Raw genomic sequence first — 19,974 nt, 5'->3', positions numbered from 1 at the left:
CATTCTAATGCTCTTGTTTCGCTTGCACTGCCTGTTGTTAGGGTTTCTTATACTTTTTGTGCTGAATTTCACAGTAGTCATTGTGTTCTTCTCACAGCTGGACATGCAGCGTGGTGTCCACGGACGCCTGATGGATAATTCCACAAGTGTGCGTGAAGCGGCTGTGGAGTTACTGGGTCGCTTTGTGCTGAGTCGACCTCAACTCACTGAGCAGTATTACGACATGTTGATCGAGAGGATATTGGTATGTCTGTTTCGTAGCTGGCTTCATGTCAGATTGGGTTTTATAGCAATGTTGAGAGTTAAGTTTGAGGTAACTGGAGTGGGAATTGGTTTTGTAAAGTTAACGTAGATAATGCCAAAAAGTGAAAATTAGTACCGTACACTAGTTCTGAAGTTTTCTATCTGAATAACACTTGCCACTAATAGTGGTTATCAGAGTGGGCTGCATGATTCCATAGGTCAGGAGCATCTTGAAGTTAATCTGATCTACCTTAACAAAATGCTCCTGTTGCTGGATATCTGCAATAAAACAAAAAAATGCTAGAAATACCCAGCAGATCTGGAAATGTTGTTTTGTAACTCCAAAAAGTTAGAAATGTAGTATGTTTTGAGCAAGGTCCATTAATATATGTTGATTAATCTAAGTGTTTCCAACACTTGCAGAATTTTTCTTTTATCTTTAAACTGGTCACACCGGTAATGTTTGAAAAGCTCAGTTCATGAGGCAAATGTCTTCTACAATATGACAGTAAAACTTTCCGAGTTGAAGTTTTGCTGATCCACTCCATGTGCTTGTATATGACTCTGCCTTAAAATATACAGTGATGAAACTGCTGGCAGGAGCATGCTACTCCTCCGTTCACACTACATCTAACCTTGACAGTCTGTCATCGTTTGAGTTTGGGTAAATATCAATGTGTAGGTCATTTCTTAAGTTGCCTCAAAACTTTGTGCCATCAAATCTATTATAACAAACGAATAGAATTTTATAAAACATATAACCATTCAGTCTATCTGAAAATGCTATTCTGTCGTCTTCACATTGCATTACCTATTCTTCATTTAGCAGGGCTATGAGGAAAGAATAGGTTGGAATTAACTAATGAGTTGGAGAAAAAATTTAGGATACTTTGGTTTGGTGAATCAAATTGTGGTTTACCGTGCTGTGTCATTCTGTTCTGTTTTGAGGAGTTGCTTGAAGTAAGAACTATTTGAGAGTGGGAATGGGCTCTTTATAAGGAGATAAAACTTTTAATAGGTCTTTACTCTCTGGGATATCTGCACTCTGTGCTTTTTTTGATCTTGTCTCATCCTTTGACAAATAATCTGTTGCAGGACACTGGTATCAGTGTGAGAAAGAGAGTTATCAAAATTCTACGTGACATCTGCATTGAGCAACCTACCTTCTCTAAAGTGACTGAGATGTGTGTGCGAATGATTCGTAGAGTTAATGATGAAGAGGGCATTAAGGTAATGTTACGTAGACTATTCAAATGTATTTGCTCAACTTCATGCCTGTGTAACTAGAATTAGAATGCTTTCATTTAACTTTTCTTCCTGCACGAAGTGTTACTGCAGCCTCAAGGAGGGATCTACTTGAAATCTCTGAATAAACTAATCTAGGTCACAAAAGAGATTGACCTCACCATTGACAATACACTGATTTGCATCAAGTTGCAGAAAGTTTGGGTTTTTATTTGTTTATGAAATGAGGGCTTTGCTGTCTGGGCCTTTATTGCCCACCGTAATTGCTGTGGAGACAATTATAGAATCCCCAGAGTGTGGAAGCAGGCCATTAAGCCCATCTAATCCACACTGACTCTCTGAAGAGCATCCATCCAGGCCTGCCCCAAACCTATCCCTGCATTTCCCACCCTAGACACTACAGGAAACTTAGCATGGACAATCCACCTAAACTGTGCATCTTTGAACTGTGGGAGGAAACAGGAGCAGACACCCGTGCAGACACAGGATGAACATGCAAACTCCACACAGACAGTCACCTGAGGCTGGAATCAAACTCTGGTCCTTAGCGCTGTATAAAGTTGTAATACTTATTAATGTTGACTTACTCTCATTTTCCCAACATTCACCAAGTGAGAATTCATTTTATCTTTGTGTGAATAATCTCCAGTCAAATTTCCAACATTGATAAGCTGTTTTGCCTTCAGTTTATCCCCTTTACAAAATTAGGGTCATTGGAACATCTGTAACCTACTAATTTTCTGGAACCATTCCCAAGTTCTCCCTCATTACCATTTGAATTGGGGAGAACAGATGTTTTATATGAGATAGCAAAGTGTAGAGCTGGATGTACACAGCAGGCCAAGCAGCATCTTAGGAGCACAAAAGCTGACGTTTTGGGCCTAGACCCTTCATCAGAAAAGGGGGGTGGGGAGAGGATTCTGAGATAAATAGGGAGAGAGGGGGAGGCGGACCGAAGATGGATAGAGGAGAAGATAGGTGGAGAATAGAGTATAGGTGGGGAGGTAGGGAGGGGATAGGTCAGTCTGGGGAGGACGGACAGGCCCGGGGGGGGGTGGTTGGTGAGATTAGTAGGTAGGAAATGGTGGTGCAGCTTGGAGGTGGGAGGAGGGGATAGGTGAAAGGAAGAACAGGTTAGGGAGGTAGGGACGAGCTGGGCTGGTTTTGGGATGGAGTGGGGGGAGGAGAGATTTTGAAGCTTGTGAAATCCACATTGATACCATTGGGCTGCAGGGTTCCCAAGCGAAATGAGTTGCTGTTCCCGCAACCTACGGGTGGTAACATTATGGCAATGCAGGAGGCCCAGGACGGACATGTCGTCTAAGGAATGGGAGGGGGAGTTGAAATGGTTCACGACTGGGAGGCGCAGTTGTTTATTGCGAACCGAGCGGAGGTGTTCTGAAAAGCAATCCCCACGCCTCTGCTTGGTTTCCCCAATGTAGAGGAAGCCACAACGGGTATAGCGGATGCAGCATACCACATTGGCGGATGTGCAGGTGTACATCTGCTTAATGTAGAAAGTCGTCTTGGGGCCTGGGATGGGGGTGAGGGAGGTGTGGGGGCAAGTGTAGCACTTCCTGCAGTTGCAGGGGAAAGTGCCAGGTGTGGTGGTGTTGGAGGGGAGTGTGTAGCAAACAAGGGAGTCGCAGAGAGAGTGGTCTCTCCGGAAGGCGGACAAGGGTCGGTTGGAAAAATGAGGGCAGCACGGTGGCTCCGTGGTTAGCACTGCAGCTTCACAGCACCAGGGACCCGGGTTCGATTCCAGCCTCGGGTGACTATCTGTGTTGAGTTTGCACATTCTTCCCGTGTCTGCATGGGTTTCCTCCGGGTGCTCTGGTTTCCTTCCACAGTCCAAAGATGTGCAGGCTAGGTGGTTTGGTCATGCTAAATTGCCCGTAGCGTTCAGGGGTGTGTGGGTATAGGGGGATGGGTCTGGGTGGGATGCTTCGAGGGGTGGTGTGGACTTGTTGGGCCGAAGGGCCTGTTTCCACACTGTAGGGAATCTAATCTAATCCCTGCCTATACTGTCCTGTCCACCTATCTTCTCCTCTATCCATCTTTGGTCCATCTCTCCCCCCCCCCCCCCCCCCCCCCTCCCTATTTATTTCAGAACCCACTCCCCATTCCCCTTTTCTGATGAAGGGTCTAGGCCCAAAACTTCTGCTTTTGTGCTCCTGAGATGCTGCTTGGCCTGCTGTGTTCATCCAGCTCCACACTTTGTTATCTTGGATTCTCCAGCATCTGCAGTTACCATCATCTCAGATATTTTATATGACCTGTTCTCATTTTCACTATTGTTCTTATGTTTACTATCATTGGACGGACCCCTAAATAGATATCAGTGTAATTCAAATTTTATTCTCTGCAGAAACTGGTGAATGAAACATTCCAGAAACTCTGGTTCACTCCCACCCCTTCTCACGATGCTGAAGGGATGACACGGAAAATCCTAAATGTCACAGATGTGGTGAGTTTTTTTTATCATCATTCACGGGATGAGAGCATTTACTGCTTATCACTAATTGCCCAGATGGCAGTTCAGAGTCAGCCACATTGCTGCTGGTCTGGAGTCACATGGAGCTCAGATAAGTATGACAGTTGCTTTCATTTTTAGGGAAGTAGACGTGTCTTCCTTTTTATCCTGTGACACTTTAACACCATCCTGATAAACTAGCTTAAGTTTTATACAAGTACAAGTGTAAACATAGGTGGTCTTTGTAAGGGAATCAAGATGATCACAAATGGTAATTCAGCTCTTGAGCATGTTTAGTCAGTCTGTTTGAGCTTGGCTGATCTGATTCTTAGCCCCATTTGCTTGACCAATGCTTCTTACCATCACCAAACAAAATTCTCTTAAAATGAAATCTTGAAACCTTAAATTGAGCCCCAACTTCCTGCCTCAAAAACTCTGAAAGTTGCTTACATCTACAAATAATGATGGTAACATCGGCAGTCGACTATTTCCTTGGGTGTGTACCGTATTCTGGCGTCAAGCATGAGGATGTCCACAATGACCTGGACCTTCCGATGCAGAATGTAGTGGCAGTATGGGTTGCCACAGCTAAGTAAAAGACTAGCCAGAAACGGTCAAATCTGTCATGAATGATGGCACACCTCAACTAATCAAAGCATATTCTCCACAAATATCTGTAAATGAGTTGGGGTAAGCCCAGCACGATGGTGCAAAAGACAAAGTTGAATATTTATAACGAACTTCAATCAAAGGAGATGATCCACTTTGATCTCCATGTGAGGTCCCCACCATCACAGACACAGCCAATTTAACTCTCACTATGTGATATCAAGATACAGTGGTATTATCACTAGAATATTATTCCAAACATTCAGCTAATGTTTTGGGAACCTGGGTTTGGATTCTGCCATGGCAGATGGTGGAATTTGAATTCAAGGTAAATAAATCTTGAATCAAGAATCTACTGTTCACCGTAAAATAATTCTCAATTGTCAGAAAAACTTATCTAGTTCACTAATATCCTTCGTGGAAGGAGACCTACCATCCTCATCGGGTTTGGCCTACATGTGACTCCAGACCCAGAGCAATGTCGTTGACTCTGTTGCCCACTGAAATGGCCCAGCAAGCCATTCAGTTGTACCAATCACTACAAAGTCTCAAAGAAATGAAACCAGATGGATCACCTAGCATCTACCTAGGTATTGGGGAAGATAAGATATCAGTCCTGTCGACCTGGCAAAGCCCTCCTCGCTAACATCTGGAAACTCATGTCAGAATTGGGAGAGCTGTCTCTCCGACTACTGTAGTCACATTCATGGAACAATACCTACAGAAAATGCCCCAAACACTACCGTCACCTTCCCTGGATATGTCCTGTCTCACCGGCAGAATGGACTCAGCAGAGCCGGTGACACAGTGGTAGACAGTCGGTAGGGAGTCGCTCTGGGAGTCTTCAGCATTTACGCCGGACCCCATGAAATCTCGTGGCTTCAGGTTAAACGTGGGCAAGGAAACCACCTGCTGATTACCATGTAATGTCCTACCTCAGATGATGTATCAGTACACCTCCATGTTGAATAACACTTGACGGAAGTACTGAGGATGGCAAGGGTACAAAATGTACTCTGGGTGGGGGATTTCAGTGTCCACCACCAAGAGTGGCTCGGGAGCAGTACTACTAATCGAGCTGGTTGGGTCCTAAAGGACATAACTGCTAGACTGGCTCTGTTGTTGCTGGTGAGGGAACCAACAAGAGGGGGAAAAGCATACTTGACCTCATCCTTACCAATCTGCTGGCTGCAGGTGCAGCTGTCCATGACAGTATCAGTAAGAGTGACCATTTGTTGAGACAAAGTCCCGCCTTCACATTGAGAACAACCTCCATCGTATTGTGTGGCACTATCACTGTGCTAAATGGGACAGACTTGGTACAGATCTAGCAACTCTATGCCGGGCATTCATGAGGCCCTGTGGGCCATCAACAGCAGCAGAGTTGTACTTCAGCACAGCCTGTAACCTCGTGGCCTGTCTCAACCATTGCCATCAAGTTAGGGGATTAACCCTGGTGTAATGGCAGGTACTGGAGGGATTGCCAGGAGCAGCACCAGGCATACCTGAAAATAAGTGGCAAGTGATGGACAGAGCTAAGCAACCCCACAGCCAATTGATCAGGGCTAAGCTCTGCAATTCTACCACATCCAGTCATGAATGGTGGTGGACAATTAAACAAATCAGCAGAAGAGGCTCCACAAATGCCCCCAACTCCAACGTTTGGTGCAAAAATAAGACCAAAGTTTCCCCAGCAATCTTCAGCCAGAAGTGCCGAGTGGATGATCCATCTCAGCCTCCTTCAGTGATCCCCAGCATTACAGATACCAGTCATCAGCCAGTTCGCTTCACTGCACATGATATCAAGAAATGGTTGGCGACACTGGATACTGTAACAGCTAAAAGCCCTGACAACATTTTGGCAAAAGTACTGAAGACTTCTGCTTCATAACTTGTCGTTCTCCTAGCCAAGCTGTTCCAGTACAACACTGGCAACTCCCTGAAAATGCAGAAAATGGCCCAGGTATGACACACAAATCAGGAGAAATCCAACCCAGCCAATTAACGCCCCAACAATCTACTCATGATCATCAGTAAAGCGATGGAAGGTGTCATCAGCAGTGCTGTCAAGCAGCACCTGCTCAGCAGTTACCTGTTAAGTGGCAGCTAATTTGGGTTATCCTAGAGCCACTCAGCTCCTGACCTCATTGTAGTCTTGGTTCAGACATGGACGAAAAAATTGAATTCGAGAGGTGAGCTGAGATTGACAGCCCATGACATCAAAGCTGCATTCAACTGGGTGTGGCATCAAGGAACCCTAGCAAAACTGGAATCAATGGGTATTGGGGGCAACTCCGATGGTTGGAGTCATACCTGTCAAATAGGAGGACGGTAGTTGTTGATGGAAGTCAAATGTCTCAGCTCCAGGACATTTCTGCAGGAGTTCCTTAGGGCAGTGTCCTAGGCCCAACCATCTTCAGCTGCTTCATCAATGACCTTCCCTCCATCATAAGGTCAAAAGTGGGGATGTTCGTCGATGATTGACTGTGCTATGTTCAGCATTGTTCACAACTCCTCATATACTGAAACAGTCCATGTCCAAATGCAACAAGATCTGGACAATATCCAGGCTTGGGCTGGCAAGTGGCCTTTGCGCCACACAAATGCCAGGCTATGACCATCGTGAATAAGAAACACTGTCCCTTGTCATTCAGCAGTGTTACCATTACTGCCCCACTGTCAACATCCTGGGGGTTATCGTTGCCCACAAACTCAGCTGGACTCGCCACATTAACAGAGTGGCTACAAGAGCAGGTTAGAAGCTGGGAATTCTGAGGCAGGTAACTTACTACCTGACTCCCCAAGGCCTGTCTGCCATCTACAAGGCATAAGTCAGGAATGTGATGGAATACTCCCCACTTGCCTGGATGGGTGCAGCCCCAACAACACAAGAAGCTTGACACCATCCAGGACAAAGCAGCCACTTGATTGGCACCACATCCACAAACATTCACTCCCTCCACCACCAATGCTCAGGAGCAGCAGTGTGCACTATCTACAAGATGCACTGCAGAAATTCACCAAATATCCACAGGCAGCAGCTTCCAAACCCATGACCACTTCCATCTAGAAGGGCAAGGGCAGCAGATACAAGGGAACACCACCCCCTGCAAGTTCCCTTCTAAGCACTTGCCATCCTGACTGAACCCACAACAGGTAGACTGCAGCGGTTCAAGAAAGCAGCTGACCACCACGGCAACTCAAAGGAAACTAGGGTTGGCCACCCAGCGACATCCATGTCCCACAAGTGAATTTTAAAGAAACAGAAAAAGTGTTTTGAGCCTTGCCAGGTTCTGGTAATAGTACTGAAGATTTGATGTTCAGAATGAATTGCATCCACTGGTTGGAACCATACAAAGGAAGATCGTGTGGTTTTTCCGAGTTTGATTATCTCAACCCCAATGCATCACTCTAGAAGTTCCTCGGTAATTTCACAAGAACACAAGATGTAGGAACAGGCAATGACCACCTTTCCCATCATTCCTGCTATTTAACATGCTTATAGCTCTTTTTGGACTTCGACTCCGTTTCCTGCATGATACCCAAAGACCTTGATTGAACCCTTAGAAGACTAAAATTCTGTCAAAAGACGAAAAGCCTTAAATGTTTTCAATGACGGGCTATCCGTGATGTGGAGATGAAGGAGCAGTGCTTCGAAAGCTTGTGATCTCAAATAAACCTGTTGGACTGTAACCCGGTGTCATGCCACTTTGGAATATTCATAACACATTGGAGCAGAGAATTATGTAGGCACATAACCCTTTGAAAAAGTAATTTTCCTTATCTCAGTCCCAAATACAAGCATATAAAAATGTAAAACACAAGCAGCTCTTTCTCAATTCAGCCTCAAAATTGCCCTGCCATAGACTAAGATCTGTTTGTATTTCAAATTTCATAGTCCCGTCTACCAAGGAGATTAGTCATTTTCCATTCCTCTGGGACCTTCCCTGACTCTGGTGATTTGGGAAAGATCACTACCATTACCTCCATAATCTCCTCAGCTATGTCCCTAATTGACCCTACTCCTCCTCCTGTTATCCTTTCAGTATTTAGGTGTTTATAAAAAGACTTTGGAATTCACCTTTTATGTTAATTCTGTTTGCCTTTTTTTGCCCCCTTTCTGAACCTTCTATATTCAGGTTGGGTCTTAATCATATATTATACTTTCAATTTGTCTTTGCCTTAATTTCTTTCTCCTTTGTTGGCGGTGGAGCTTTAGATTTGCTTGTTATACATTACTCTTTTGATGGCCTTGATGCCATCCAGTCAATTTCCTCTTTAAAGGTGCCCATTGCTCTGCATCTCTTTCTCATCAGCCTTAGCCAGTCTAACTGGTCAATCTTAATTCTTGCACTGTTGAAATCTGCTTTCTGTGCCTGTTGATAATTATCATTCTGGATTGTTCAGTGCCCTTTTCCACCGACACCCCGAATCTGATGATACTGTTCCCTAAATTTTCCCCACTGATTTGGCTTCCCTCTTTTTTTTAAAATTCACTCGTGGGACCTGGCCTACACTGGTGGACCATCATTTTTTATCCTTGAGAAGCTGATGGTAAGTGTCCTCCTTGAATTCCTGCCGCCCATGTGTTGTAAGGCAACTCTCAATGCCTTGGTGAGAGCATTCAAGGAACAGTTAAGGAACAGCAATCTGTTTCCAAGTCAGGATAATGAGTGGTTTGAAGGGGAACTTGAGGTAATGGTGATCCCATGTATCTGCTGCCTTTCTCCTAGATGAAAGTCGTTGTGTGTTTGAAAAGTGCTGTATGAGCAACTTTGGTGAATTTCTCCAGTGCATCTTTTAAATTTTTTATACTGCTGCTATTGAGCATCAATGGTGAGTGAATGTTTGCAACTATAGTGCCAACCAAATGGGGTGCTTTATCCTTGCTGTCAAGTTTCAAGTTGGAGGAGTTAAACTCACCTAGGCAAGCGGAAAAATTCCATCACACTCCTGACATGTACCTTCTAGATGGTAAACAGGCTTTGACGAGTCCGAAAGTGTGTTACTCGCCACAATATTCCTAGCCTCTGATCTGCTCATGCAGTCACTGTTTATGTGGCACATCCAGTTCAGTTTCTGGTCGGTGATAATCCCAAGGATGTTAATATGGAGGATTCTGTGATAGAAAATGTATTGAATGTCAAAATACAGTGTCTCTTATTGGTGATGATAATTGCCTGGAACTTGTGTGGAGCAAATGTTACCTGCCACTTGTCACCCACACCTGGATATTAACTAGATCGTGTTGCATTTGAACATGAATTCCTTCAGTATCTGTTGAGTCACAAATGATGCTGAATATTGTGCAAACACTGGTGAGCGTCCTCACTTCAGACCTCATGATGGAGGGAAGATCACTCATGGAGGAGTTCAAAATGCTTGGGCCCTGGGCACTACTCTAAGGATCTCCTGCAGAGATGTCCTGAAGTTGAGGTGACTGACCTCCAACAACCACAACCATTTTCCTACGTGCCATGTGTGGCTGCAACCAGCACAGAGTTTGCTCTGATACTCAGCGATTCCAGTTTTATCAGAGCTTCTTGATGCCACACTCAGTCAAATGTGGCCTTGATGTCAGGAGCTGTCACCCTTGCCTCACCTCTGAAATTTAGTCAAGTCTTTTGTCCATGTTTGAACCAAAGCTATAATGAGGTCAGGAGTTGACTGGCCCTGGTGAAACTCAAACTAGCGATTGCTGAGCAGATGCTGCTTGAAAGCGCTGATGACACCTTCCAGCACTTGACTGATGATAGAGAGTAGACAGTTGTGTGATAATTGGCAGGGTTGAATTTGACCTTATTATATACAGGGCACGGACGGAAAATCTTCCACACGTCTGGTATATGCCACTGTTGTAACTGTATTGGAACAGCTTGGCTATAGAAGCATCAGGTTCTGGAGCACAAGTCTTCAGCACTTTTGCCAGAATGTTGTCATGGCCAGTAACCTTTGCATTGTCAAATGTGTTTCTAACCATTTCTTGATATTACAGTGGAGTGAATCAAATTTGCTGAAGACAGCTGTCTGTAATTCTGGTATGTACTGGAGGTAGCTGAGATGGATCATCCATTTGATTCTTCTGTCTGATAATTGCTGCGAATGCTTCTGCCTTATCTTTTGCACTAAATCATTTCCAAGAACCATGTCTATCAGTGCCTCCTTTCTTGATGAACTGGACACGTACTGCTGAAGAAAATTCTCTTGAATCCAATCTAAGAATGCTTGTGCCTTGCTATCCTTGAAAGTACTATTATCCAAACCTATACATATCCAAACCTCTAGCAGACTCGAAAACAGCCAATGTGACCATGCCCTCCTCTACCCTTCCTTTCTCCCTTTCCATCTTTTCTTAACACTCTGTAGCCAGGAATGCCCCAGTGTTGCCTTTCATAATCCATGTGCCTATAAGTCCCCAGTATTATTAACTATTCAGGCAATCCCTGGGTTGTAAATGGGTACCATTCCTTACCATCTAGAAGGACATATGCATCAAACACATGGAAAGCACAACACCTGCAAGTTTCCCTCGAAAAATAGATGATCAGCAATGTTCTAGAATGATGTGCAGGCTTGGTGGCTAAATAGCATACTCCTGATCCTATGTTGCAAACTGATTATAGAGTGCAGATACAGAACAGCCATAGTCTAATTTTCTTTTATTCGTGGAATGTGGGTGTTGGTAGGCCAGCATTTATTGTTCATCCTTTAGTTTCCCTTGAGAAGGTGTTGGTTAGCGGTCTTCTTGAATCACTGCAGTTCATGAGCTGTCTATTGATCCACAATTCTCTTAGGGAGGGAATTTCAGGAATTATTCTCAAGGAATAGAATTGCCTACTAAAAAGAAAGAACAGAAATGGAGTGATGCATACTTGAAGATAGTTGAGGCTATAGGTTTTGCATAGCTCCTAATCTGTGCTGCTGTGGATTGACGGTTCACTTCTTTAAAGTGCTACTGTTGACAGCTGTCTTTCACCTATTTTGCAGGTCGCTGCTTGCAGGGACACTGGGTACGATTGGTTTGAGCAGCTTCTTCAGAATGTAAGTACAACACAGATAAGGTTTCCATTGCATGAGAGCTTATTTTTCTAACTGATTCAGCTGGACGTAAAGTTAGAAAATTATCTTGGTGCTGTTGAGAATCTAATGTCAAGTTGGAAACTTTCCCATTGGGAGTCTAGAGCTTTCTATAGTGTGAATTAAACTCTTGATGGGTGAGAAAGTTTTGAGCGTTCAGAAATGTTATGTCTTACCTCAGGCTGTGGGACTTGAACCCAAACTTTGCAGTGCAGGGATGGTGACATGACCACTGCGTCACAAGAGCCCCCCATGATTGGTAATTGTAAATATTCTTTAATTGCCCTGTTCAGAGACATTATTGCACACCTCTGGAGCAAGTGGGGCTTAAACCTGGGCACCTTGGCTCCAAGGTGGGGACACAACCACTTACCCAAAATAGCATTGAAACCTATAGCGCCTGCTGTTCCCAGGCAGCCTCATTAGGTGCCAGTTATAGATAATTTCAAATCAGCCTGTTCAGATGTTTTAAGACATGTCACTGGAGCAAATGGACTTGAACTTTGGTGTCTTGGCCCAGAGGTGCGGGCAGCCCCATTACACCACAAGATCCTTCCATGATTGATAATTGTAAAATTTTCTAATTGCCCTTTTCAGAGACATTATTACACACCTGTGGAGCAAGTGAGACTTGAACCTGGGATCTTATTGGTCTAGAGGTAGTGTTACTACCACAAAAACCCATACTGGATGTTAATTTTTTAATTTAACCTGTTAAGAGATGTTATGACAATTCAGGACAGATGGTTCTTGAACACAGATATCCTGCCCCAGAGGAAGGGACGCTACCACTACACCTCATGTCCCAAAGCTATTCCACCTGGTATTTCCAGGCAGACTGCCATCCAGGTATCGACCAGGGCTGAATCTGTTTAGCTTCCAAGAACAGATGAGATCAGCTGTTTCCAGACTAATATGACTATCAGCTGGATGTTAATTGTAAAGATTTTCCAATCAAGCTGTGAAAGATGTTGTTACACAATTTGGAATCAAGTGGGACTGGAGCCCAGATTTCCTGGCTGACAGGTAGAGACGCTATCACTGTACCACAAATACCCTAGATTTACAGGACTAGATACAGCAAATATTAACTGGCACCTATGGGACCAGGAATTGATCAAATATTCCAGCTAATCAAGAGGTATGCATAACTGCAATAAACCCTGAACTGAGAGAAGAATCAAAACATCAACATCCCTCAAAAAAAATCTATGGAAAAACATCAATGCACTGCCTAAAGTTAATTTAGGTACACACAATGGAAAGTTAATACAGAGGGTGTATATGATCACCAGTATATTTTATTTACAGCATAAATACTCAGACATTGCGATATTTGAATTGTATAATTTTTGCCAGTTTATCAACAAAACTGGTTGATAAGGTGCTAGTTAAAACCAAGTTTGCTGTATTTTCTAATTAACCTGTTCAGAAATTTTTATGGTACACCTCTGGGGCAGGTGGGACTTGAATCTGGACTTCCTAGCTCAGAGGTAACAACATTACCACTACACTACGAATGCCCAAAGCCACCTAAGTCTGATATTCTTAGGGATTCTCGCATCAAAATGCTATCCAGTCTTGAGACTGCTTACCTTCTGAGATCAGGTGACATCAATTGTTTTCAGACTATTTGGCTGCAGCCAGGTGTTAATTATATATTAATTGCATTAATGTTTCTCAGGTGATGTTGGCTGAGGATTCATGTGCTCCAGTTTTAGCACAAACCAAAAATATATGTCTCTAAGTTTAGCACTTAAGACAATTATAAAGGGACCTTGATCAGTGGCGTCAATGGGCTGAGGAGTTGCAGATGGACTTTAATTTGGATAAATGTGAGATATTGCATTTTGGTGAAGCAAACAAGGGGAGGTCTTACGCAATTAATGGTACGGCCTTAGGTAGTGTTATAAGAACAGAAGGACCTCAGGGGTTCAGGTACATAATTCTTTGAAATTAGTGTGACATGTTGACAGAGCACTTAAGGTGCTTAGCACGCTTGCCTTCATTACTCAAACTTTTAAGTACAGGAGTTGGTACATCATGTTGAGATTGTATAGGATGTTGTTGAGGCCCCTTCTGGAGTACTGAGTACAGTTGTGGTCACCCTGCTATAGGAAGGATATTATTACATTGGAGAAGTTTCGTAAAATATTCACCAGAATGTTTCTGGGTATGGAAGATGTGAGTTATTAAGATAGGCTGGGATTTCTTCCGCTGGAGCATAAGAGATTGAGGGATGACTTTTGTAAGAGGTTTATAAAATCATGAAGGGCACAGATGAGGTGAATAGCAAGGATGTTTTCCCTGGAGTCAGGGAGTTCAAAACTAGGAAGCACATTTTTGAGGTGAGAGGGCAAACGTTTAAAAAGGACAGCAAGAGCAATTTTTTTTTATATACAGTGGTTCATGTGTGTAATGAACTGGCAGAGGAAGTGGTGGCTGTAAGTAATGTTACAACTTTTAAAAGACACGTGGATAAGTTCATGAATAGGAAAGGTTTGAAGAGATTTAGGCCAAATGCAGACAAGGGAGACTAGTTGGACTGAAGGGTCTGTTTCCATGTTATCTAACTGTGGGACATAGGATAGTTCAGCACAGGAACAGGCCCTGAGGCCCCCCTTTCATGCATCATGCCATTCTAAACTAATTCCATCTGCCTGCATGTGGTCTGTATCCCTCTATTCCTTGCCTCTTCATGTGTTTGTCTAAATGCCTCTTATCCGTTGTGATCATCTCTTTGGGAAGTCAGGAAGTGAATTCAGCTCTTGCTACCTCCCTTGGCAGCACGTTCCAAGCACGTACCACCCTTTTTTTTAAAACAAGCCTTGCTTTGCACATATCCTTTAAATTTTCTCCTCCCAACTTAAACCTTATGACCTTTAGAATAATGGATGAACCAGAAATATCTGTGTAAGAACTGTTTCAGTATAGCTACAACACAGGCATCTATCTGACAAAGTGAAAAATTGTCTAGGTGTGTCTTGTACACAAATAGCAGGACAAATCTAACCTGCCCAATCAATCTACTGTCAGTCACTAGTTAAGTGATGGAAAGTGTCAAAACTATGGAGTTCACACTCCTTATACCCTGCTCACTGGTCTTTGGTTTGGGTTCCGCCAGGACCACTCAGTACGTGATAGCTTTAGTTCAAACTTGGACAAAAGAGCTTAATTCATTTTGTGACTCCCCAAAGCCTGTCCACCATCCACAAATCAGTCATCTAATGGAAGCCTACCACTTAGCTGGATTAGTGCAGCTTCAACAACATTCAAGAGGTTTGATATCATTCAGTACAAAGCCTCCTTGATTGGGCCCACATCCACAAACACTCCAACAACTGCTGAAGCACAGACGCAGCGGTAGTTACCAAGTACAAGATACACTGCAGAAATTCACTAGGCTACTTAGCCTCAAGACCACTATCATTGCAGAGACTAAGGATTACAGATAGGTAAGAACGTGTAACATCTACCAGGCCATTGGCCATCTTGACTTAGAATATATTGTCGTTACTTCGTTATCACTGGGTCAAAATCATGGAACTCTGTCCTAGCAGCATTGTGGGTCATGGAATCAAACAGGACCAAAGGCAGGCGGAAGGGATTAGTTTAATTATGCATCATATTCGGCACAACAACGTGGACCAAAGGTCCCGCTCCTGTGCTGTACTGTTCTGTGTTCTAATACAGTGAAAGCCTTCTGGATCCATCAAGTCTGTACTGCTAAAAATATACTACTACCTACCCATGCCCACTTTTTCTGCAGTAGGCCCGTAACCTGGAATGTTATAACACCTACAGTGACCATCATAGTGCTATTTAGAAGATTGACGTCTCCTGTCCATTCCCCTCATAATCTAATGTACCTCAAATAGGCTCCTCCTCAACATCCTCAGCTCCAAAGAAAATAACAGAAACTTATCTAGCCTCTCTTCATCGCTGAAATGCTCCATCTTGGGCATTATCTTGGTAAATCTCCTTTGCGCTCTGTCCGGTGCAGTCATATCCTTCCTATAGTGTGGTGACCAGAATTGCACACAGCACTCTAGCTGTGGTGGAACTGAAGTTCTGTACTGTCCAAACATGACATCCCTGCTCTTCTAACCTATGCCAATAGTGATGCAGGTAAGCATCCCAGATGCTGCCTTAACCATTAACCTGTCCTGTCACCCTCATGAACCTGTGGACAAGCACCCCAAGATCCCTCCATTCCTCTGAGCATCCTAGTGTCTAGGAGTACTCCCTTGTCTTGTTCTTTCTTCCAAAGTGCATCACCTCACGTTTATGAAGATTAAATTCCATCTTCCATTGATCGACCCATCTCCTCTTGTCAACCACCCAGCCAATCTTTGTTCCACCTGTAAATTTAGTGATCATCCCTCCCACATTCACACCTGCATCGTTCATGAATACACAGAGATTAAGGGATCCACCACTGACCCCTGTGTTATGCCACTGCACCCTAGGCCCTAGTCTTAACAAACAACCTTCTGCCCTCTGTCTCCAGTCACTGAGCCAACTTTGGATGCATCTTGTCAGGATCCCATGAGCTTTTACCTTCTTTAACAGTTTCCTGCGTGGGGCCTTGTCAAAATCTTTGCTGAAATTCATATAAATTATGTCATTTGCGCTACCCTCATCCAAACACTTGATCACCTCCTTGAAAAAGTCCACCAGATTTGTTAGGCATGACCTTGCTGTGACAAAGCCATGCTGACTATCCCTGATCATGGCTTCCCTCTCTAAATGGAAATTAATTTTATCCTCCACTGTTTTCTCCTATAGTTTCTTATCTGTGTGACTCACTTGTCTATAGTTCTTTGGTTTATCCCTCCCACCTTTCTTGTGAAGTAGAACCACATTAGCTATCCATCAGTACCCCTTTACCTCTCCTATGACAAGAGATGATTTAAGAATTTGGATCAAGCTCTGTAATGTCCTCTTTCACCTCCATGATAACCTAGGATACAACAGTCCACTTTTAAAACTACCAAAACCTCCAATACTGCCTCATGGCTCTAACTCTGCCTGTAAAGCATAGACTGCAGCAATTCAAGAAAACAGCTCATCACCAACTAGGAGTGGCTATGCATGCTGGCCTAGTCAGTGATGCCTGTGAATGAAAGAATTTTTTAAAAGATAACGTTACAGAGGCCATGGTGTAAAAGCAGGATTAGTTACTTGAAGTAATGAAGTGGGATATAGGCTAAGACCTGAGGACCAGATGAGATGCAATCAAGCACTCTCAGAAATGAGTGTAGGAATTGCACTGATAATACTGTTCCAATCTTCCTTAAACATGAGTTGTGGCAGAGGACTGGAGAATTCTGAGTGTTACACATTTGTTCAAAGAAGTGTTTAGCGATAAGACCAGAAAATACAGACCTGCCAGTTTGGAATATGAATGGGTTTTCTAATGAGTCAGACAGATTGGACTTATCTTTGCTCACAGTTAGTGAAGGGTCACTTGATTCCAATCTATAAGATGGACATAGAATGGACGTTTCCATTTATTGGTCAGTTCAGAATCGGAGCGCAGTCTTTTCAGGGAGAGATGAGTTTTTTTTCTTGGGGTTATGCAAATAGAGGCATGAAGGCAAGTCATCGAATATTTGTTGGACAAAGGTGGATAAATCCTTGTTCGGGTTATTGGACAGTGTGGATGTAGATGGAAGTGTGGAATTGAAAACACATACAGGGCAGTTATGATCTTATTGAATGGCAGAGCAGATGCACAGGTCAATTTTTAACTCATTCATGGGTTGTGACCGTTGCTGGCTAGGCCATCGTTTATTGGCCATCCCTAACTACAGAGCACAATTAAGAATCAGTAATGTTGCTCACATAAGCCAGGCAAGGTCTACTGACTGAAAAGAGCAGAAGTATGCTAAATTCTTCAGTTCCTTTGGTTCACCTCAAGGAAGCTTTCAGAAGTGATTGAAGTCAAAATTAGTAGTCATATGGGAATATACAGATTAATTAAGAAAACGCTGTATGAACAGTAAATTAATTTAAACATTTTTTTATTCATTCTTGGGATGTGGGTTTTGTTGGCTTGGGTAACCTTTATTGCCTTTAAGCCCTAAATGTTACAACACTTCGTGCTCGTCCAAATACTTATTGAAGGTTCTGAGGCTTCTTGCCTCAACTACTCTTTGGGCAGTGCATTCAGATTCCCACCACCCTCTGCATAGAGGAAAAAAAACTTTTCTTCAATTCCTCTCTAAACTTTCTTGCCTTTTTTTTAAAAATTATGCCCCCTTGTCATGAATACTAAAAGAAACAAGTTGTTTTCTATTCAACCTATCCATATACCTTGTAATCTTCTCCAGGCAACATTCTGGTGGAACACCATAGCAATGCCTTGAGTGCAATCACATTCTTTCTATACTGTGGTGACTAGAAGTGTGTGTGTATGGACCATTAGACTGTATGACACAGGAGCAGAATTAGGCCATTTGTTCCCCCAAGTCTTCTGCACCATTCCGTCATGGCTGATGTTTTTCTCATTCCCATTCTCAGGAAGCGATGAGTTTTTTACTTCTCCCTGTAACCCTTGATTCCTTTACTAATCAAGACCTTATCTATATCTGTTTTAAATACACAGTGACTTCACCTCAGCAGCTTTCTGCAGAAATAAGTTCCGCAGATTCACTGTGCTTTGACTGAAGAAAGCTCCTCCCCTCAGTTCTAAAGCATTGTTCCTTCACTATCAGGCTGTGACCTTAAGTCTTAGTCTCTACTACTAGTGGAAACATTATCTCCACATCCATACTGTCCATACTTCTCCCTATTCTGTATGTTTCAGTAGATCCGTCTTGCCCTTCTAAACTGATCTAGAACAGCCTCAGAGCCCACAACTGCTCCACATATGACGAGCCCTTCATCCTCAAGATTATTTTTATAAACCACCTTATTTAGAAGTGGGGCCCAAAACTGCTCTCAGTATTTTGAATATGGTTTGACTCGAGCGTTCTGCAGTCTGAACAGTATTTCCCTGCTGTTCTATTCTTGCCGTCTCATAATAAATGCTAACATTGTATTTGCCTTCCTAATATGGAAAATAAAATTTGAAAACTGTCAGGATAATGGGAGTCTGGCAAAGACTGTTTCAAACAATTAATCACACATTAAGCAAGATGTGACAAGAAAGGGAGATCGAACAAGGGACAAAGCTAATAAATCAGTTTAGCCCACAGCAGTTATGGGGCACACAGACAAGCATGGATAAACATGGAATAACAACTAACTGATTAGAATAGATAAATTAGAGTAATTGTGTGAGCATTTGTGCTGGCATGTGTAGGGCAGATGTGATGTGTGACAAGGTAAGATAAATACTAACACAAGGGAGTGAAGTCACTTTAAGGTAGGGATCACTTTAAGGTTGGAAAACCATTGTGGCGGAACTAGCAGTAGAAACTTATTTATAATACAATAAATTAGAGATAAGTCAGAAGTAGAAGAAACCATTGTGGCAGGATAAGGAATGAATAGTCATTATATCATGAATTAAGTAGTGGAGGAAAAACCATAGTGGCGGGAGTGGAAAGATAAGACAGGCTGACTTCATTGGTTTGAGATAAGATAACCCAGACTGTTCCAGTTGTGCATGCTGATAAGCTGGGTGAGAGACTGATAACGAAAGGGTATAAGAAGTGTAAGCCAAAGAGGCTCGGGGGCACTCTAGGAAAATACTTCTGGATTGTCGTGGCTTTTATTTGCAAATAAAAGTTCATCTTCTTGAGGAACTCTCCGCGTCTGAGTGATTTTCTACCACACTAACTGCCAACCTTAAAGAAACTCTGAACTGAAAATCCAGAGTATCTTTGTGCTTCGGATTTCTGAAGTCTTTCCCCATTGAGAAAATAGTCAACATCTCTATCCTTCCTACTAAAGCGTAACCTCACACCTTCCCATATTGTACTTCCCACTCTTCTAGCCTGTCCAAGCCCTTTTGCAGCAACCCCACTCCCTCAACACTCTTGTCCATTGTATCTTTGTGTCATCTGCAAACTTAGCAACAACGCTGTCAGTTCCTTGGTTGAGATCCTGAATATGTAACAAATATAGTTGTGGTCCCAACATGGAACTCTGCAGTACTCCATGAGTCACTGGCTGCCATCTTACCATTCTTTTTATCTATGCCAGTACTTTGCCTGAAATACCATGCGGTTGTCTCTTATTTAGCAGTCTGTGCAGCACCTTTTCAAAGGCCTTCTGGAAATCCAAATAGATCATGTGCACTGGCTCTCCTTTATGTAACTAATACAGTGGAGTTTATGTAAATTTTTAAGACAAACACTTACCGAAGCACCACCCAG

At 43.1% G+C, this 19,974-nt stretch overlaps 1 protein-coding gene across 4 annotated transcripts in view; it reads left to right on the top strand.

The window, feature by feature from the left end:
• LOC125450882 (nipped-B-like protein) overlaps positions 1-19,974 on the top strand; it is a 510,140-nt gene that overhangs the window by 338,094 nt on the left and 152,072 nt on the right. For all 4 annotated transcript variants that reach the window (XM_059644995.1, XM_059644996.1, XM_059644997.1 and 1 more), the window contains 4 exons: positions 98-244; positions 1,339-1,473; positions 3,857-3,955; positions 11,558-11,611. In XM_059644995.1, coding sequence (XP_059500978.1) covers positions 98-244; positions 1,339-1,473; positions 3,857-3,955; positions 11,558-11,611 — 435 coding nt within the window. The remainder of the gene's footprint in view (positions 1-97; positions 245-1,338; positions 1,474-3,856; positions 3,956-11,557; positions 11,612-19,974) is intronic.

The sequence above is a fragment of the Stegostoma tigrinum genome, chromosome 3 (assembly GCF_030684315.1).
Source record: "Stegostoma tigrinum isolate sSteTig4 chromosome 3, sSteTig4.hap1, whole genome shotgun sequence".
Lineage (NCBI taxonomy): Eukaryota > Metazoa > Chordata > Chondrichthyes > Orectolobiformes > Stegostomatidae > Stegostoma > Stegostoma tigrinum.
This window is presented reverse-complemented; position numbering and strand designations above follow the sequence as displayed.